Consider the following 5,166-nt stretch of genomic DNA (forward strand, 5'->3'; position numbering starts at 1 on the left):
ATATAAACTATTTATAGTTCATATGTTTAAATGAGTTAGGTTATACAAGTACAATACGTCTAAATGAAATTTATTCCTAATAAAAATATTAAAATATAAAATAAATAAAAATAACTGAGTTTAAATAACAAATTAAATTAGTTTAAAAAGGAATTACTTTTGTTTAGTTTGAGGAAGTTAAAATTCAAGATTTTACTTAGTTTTTATAAATTTAGCATGTTATAGTTATATGATAGAAAATAATGGAAGATGGTTATCCAAAGAAAACAACGAAGAATCTCCGGTTTTTCGAACTTTTTGATCTCGCACTGCACTGAGTTTTGAGATTTAAGTACCAAATTTGTTAAACATTTGAGGTCAATAACATTATCCCCACTACCTCAATGAGGCTTTGAAAAACAATCCTCATAAGGAGGTAACTTGGCCACAATCATCACCAATGGAATAAGCAATAGCTCCTTGAGGACCCTCGAGTGGGATCCAACCATGTGTCATCCTTCTCAAGTTTTTGACCGGTGTCTTCCTTTTTCTTCTTACAAAAACTTCTAAATTTTATTAGTAAGCATCATAATTTTTCTTTGAAATGTAATTGCTTTGTTGGCATGAAAAAAGAAAAGGTAATTTTGAATGAATCCAGTTGACCCACATCAATAATTTGGTGTACCCCTATGTGCTATTATGTTAAATTTGCTATTTGGTTTCTCCAATCTTTACAAAGGGAGCATGTTATATCAAGGAGTATGCAAGAACAAAATAGAGATGGGACCAAGAACCTTTGGAACCCATTGTTCACTTGTCCTAAACCTATGTATAAATGAATTAATCCCTAAAGATAAGAGTTAACACATGTGGGAACATTCCCTAAACCACGAGAAAATTACTGTTTTGTTTTGAGGAGTGTTTGAGGCTAGTTATCGATCCAGACACATTCATCTTCCCCGACACAAGATTTTAGGGAGGCTTTGGTACAAATATATACAAATTTTCACAATATTTGAAGAGTTTTATAATTTGAAAAGTTGTTTATAATATATAAGAAATTGTGTAATATTTTCCTTATGCTCAAATATCAATAGTGGGGTTTAAAATTATATGTATATTTAAATTAATCAATAAGAGAAAAAGCAATGAATATTTAAAAATAAGCAATATACAACATAAAAAAAAATATACAACATCAAAAACAGTAATATTTTCTGCAATACTTTCTGAAATGTTAATACTAAATATACAAAAGTAATTGAGAAAGAACATAAAATCTTAAAGGTCTAGGATGCGAAAAAACAGGAAAATAAAACGAAAGAATCAAAAATGGAAGAGCATGTTGTGGAAGTCAAAGACAGTGATAAATAAGACAAAAATGAGGAAAATGTAGAAGAAGAAAACAAGGAAGATTTAAAGAAGGAAGAAAGCAATGAAATTGAAGAAATAAAGGATAATGGAGAAGTTCAATCTAAAGACAAGGAAGAGAAGAGAAGTAAGCAAAGAAATAATAGAGGAGAAGAGTGAGGAGAAAACTAGAGTTGTTATCCTAAAACCTGCAAAACTGAAGTAGAGAAAAACCTTGATAAAAGTCTTGTAATTCTGAAAAATATTTTTTTTATCAGATCAGTACAGGTTCATACAGAGGTAGACTAAACAATAAAAACAGACATGCATCATCATCTGTTACAATTCAATCACCTTTCGTGAAGTATGAGCGAAGAAGAAGACGTGGAAAAAAGCAACATGAACTACAAGGTGAATATGAAAATCATAACAAAGATTGGGAACGTTAAATGTAATCTTTACTGTTGTTTGATTGCTATCATTCAAAATTTCTAGGATCGTTTGTTTGTTATCTTATAATCAAAGTTAAAATTTGTTTAGTTTTAATTTTTAACCTTCCCACTTTTCAGGCTTCTTAATGAAATAATTTTTTTTTAAAAAATAATAATAATGTTTTGGATAAATTCTCAAATGATCTTAGATCAACTTGAAGTTGAATTTTCTTAGTCTAGTCATACTTCTTTTATTTTCCATTAGTTAATACCACTAAATAGTCTTTAGTTTTCTAATTTGTTAAGATTTGCATGATTTAACAATCTTAATTTTTATTTTTATTTTAACATAATTCATGTGATTAAATTCAAATTATTTGAATTTCACATAATTCATATGATTAAATTCAAACAATTCATCATCACATCATCAATTATTTCTTCATTTAATCATTTAATGTTTGTTTGATATACTTATTTGGATTTAATAAATTACTAGAACATTATCATCACATGTTCCATCAAATCATCAATCGAACTAAAGTATTCAAATATTATTAATTTATTTTTATAATATTTTAAAATATTAAAAATTAATAAGAATATTTTAATTACTTGCATAACTAATCCAAATAACTCACATTAAACAATATTTTTAAAGTAAAATAAAATAATTCTCAAGATTAAACAAGCTCTTAAATTATTAACTGAAATATCAAGAGACTCCTACTCCTGGTAATATTGTTTCCAATATTTTACACTATTAAATGAATAAGAATATTTTGATCATTTGATACAATTAACCCACTTTTTATAATAAAAAAACTCAAATATATGTTGATTCATTTGTTTAGACAATCATGGTCACATCTATCATGTAAAAAGATACATAACTAATCAGATCACAAGCCTTTTTCTTATCTATGGTGTTCAATGCACCTATCTAGGTCAATACATAGGTGGTCACTAACTAATATAGCATGTCAAATCATTGATGTTGAAACTACTTATGAAAGCCTTGAAGTCTTTACATATATGGGAAATTATGGGAGGAGTTAGCAAAAATTTATAGCTATTGGGTGTGGTTAATAATAGTTCACAATCATTGTCATGCAACTATTTAAGTTTGAGAAAAAAATCATTTTGTTTTAGAGGTTTTTAAATGATCCCTCAAGCCTTGTTCGGATGTTTTTTTTTTGAAAAAACGAGGGAAAAAATAATTATTGGTGATGATTTTGAGGAGGTGATGATTATTTTTGGTAAAAATACTTGAAGGGTATTGATATATATGAATAAAATAAAAAATAATAATTTAAAATAGAGGGTATTTTAGTATTTTGGTTAATAAAATGAGTAATGTAATTGTTGAGAAGTGATTTATTGAAAAAATAATTTTAGATTGTTTTTTTAAAAACTCAAGGAGAACAAGGCCTTAGAACAAAAATACAAATTTTTGCTACAAAATTTTATGTTTTAGTGATCATGATTTTATATTTTAAGGCATCTTCAGATAGTATTATCTGAATAACCCATCATTTTTTTTATATATTTCTTCATCAATAAAATAATTAATTTATTAATCAAAATATTAAAAAACATTTATTAAATATTAATATATTTAAGCATCTCTTCCAATAACTTAATTTTTCATAATCCTTATCAAACAAGATAATTTTTAAACTCACTAGAATTGAAAACATTGTAATCAGATAATTCATTTACGTTTTTAACTTTTTAGCTTTTATTCAGAATGTTACAAATTCAAAATCATTATAGGTCTGTCTAGAATGATTTCTTAAACTCGTGGTTTTTTTTCGTTTTTAGAAATTTTTAATAAAATGACGCTAAGTCGTTTTTTTAAAAAAAATAGCCCGAAATGAGTTATTTAAAAAACTCAAATTCCAATACCAACTAAACACTCTTGACAATATGAAATAGTGTTTTTTTATAAAATTTAATAAAAAATATAATTATAACGACAAAACTACATAAAAAATTAAAATAAAAAATATAAGTTAATTGTATTGAAGGTCTTGATCTAGAAGAGTAACGAGGTCCTAAACGAATTAAGGGATTTCTCCTATCTAACCTGCAACATTGTCATGAACGATTCAGTAACGACATACTTAGGTTCGTAAATTTTTTGGGTAAATGGTTAAACTTGAACTCAAGAGTTGACGGGGTATGCCAGCATCCTCATCTAACCATGTGTCATCATCGCCAACCTCAACCTATATCCCTTACAAAAAAACTCGCTTACTTTATGGCTTGTCTCAAGACCAAAAGTAAACTTTGATTGGCAATGAGAATTCGAGTGGAAAAAAATGGATTTGTGTCCTCTACTTGCTACATGTGAGGTTTCCTCAATCTCGAAAATTCTCAAACCACTCGAAACACTAAAGTACCCATCTACATATATGCTAAGTCTCTAAGAATCCACCTGTAAAAATACTTTTCACTAGGACTCCAAATCCAATTCTTTGAGGTTTGTGTCAAAAATGCAACAACCAAGAAGCAAAGTTAACACTGACATTGACATAGATTGATATAGCAAGTTGTTGAAACCGTGGATCAAATCTCTTAAAGAAGTTAGTTTTATTTTATGAAATTAAAGTTTACATTTAGGTCAACCCCACTTTTAATTCTCTCCTTTATGACCTTGATCTATAACAGCTTCTCAATTATATCCACCGATCTCCATAAATGGCCCACGACCCACATGCAAACTCAGTGGATCCATCATCCATCATCCCTCATCTTTATTTCTCTTTATTTTCCTTCTACCCAATCACCCTTCATAAATATATATATATATAGCCAATTCAGTCTTCAATATTATACACTTAGTTTCTTCAAGCTTTTAAATATGGCAGGAGACTACTCAAGAACATCAACCAGCATTAATGTAGCTTTTTCATTTCATAACACATTTACAGAAGATTATGATCATTCTCAAGAGGAACAGAGCAGCTGGACTTCTTACTTTGAAGATGATCATCTCTCATGTTTCTCTTCTTCATCCATTGATCAAAGTCTTTCTTCTGATCTTGTTTCTTCTGATGCTTCAATGGAAAATAACCCATTTGGGAATTTGGGTTTACTAAACAAGAGAAGGAAAATCATGGAAACTTACATTGATGATGAATTGGAGGACACTGCTTCTTCTTCACCTAATTAATAGCTCAAAGATAATTAAATTGTATATGCTAGCTAGCCAGCTGCTATATTTGTTCATGGGTTATAAATAGGGCCTTTTGCAACCACTCATTTTATTAAATACTAGTAATACAAGTTTTATTTTTTTATTTGTTCATGTAAGAAAATATATATGAAATAAACCAAGGCATTTAAGAAGCTTTTACTCATTAGGACCCCTTATTTTATTTCATTTTATATATTTTAAGTT

General features: G+C 28.0%; 1 protein-coding gene across 1 annotated transcript; it reads left to right on the plus strand.

The window, feature by feature from the left end:
* Nucleotides 1–4,626: 4,626 nt before the first annotated feature.
* LOC124946266 (vascular-related unknown protein 4-like) lies at nt 4,627–4,938 on the plus strand. Its single transcript, XM_047486830.1, has one exon. The coding sequence runs from the start codon at nt 4,627–4,629 to the stop codon at nt 4,936–4,938; it is 312 nt and encodes a 103-aa protein (XP_047342786.1).
* The last annotated feature ends 228 nt before the right edge of the window (nt 4,939–5,166 follow it).

This window comes from Impatiens glandulifera, chromosome 7 (genome assembly GCF_907164915.1).
Source record: "Impatiens glandulifera chromosome 7, dImpGla2.1, whole genome shotgun sequence".
In the NCBI taxonomy this organism is placed as follows: domain Eukaryota; kingdom Viridiplantae; phylum Streptophyta; class Magnoliopsida; order Ericales; family Balsaminaceae; genus Impatiens; species Impatiens glandulifera.

Excerpts from the sequence above, each read along its gene's own strand:
- LOC124946266 (XM_047486830.1), top strand. The coding sequence starts at position 4,627 with ATGGCAGGAGACTACTCAAGAACATCAACCAGCATTAATGTAGCTTTT.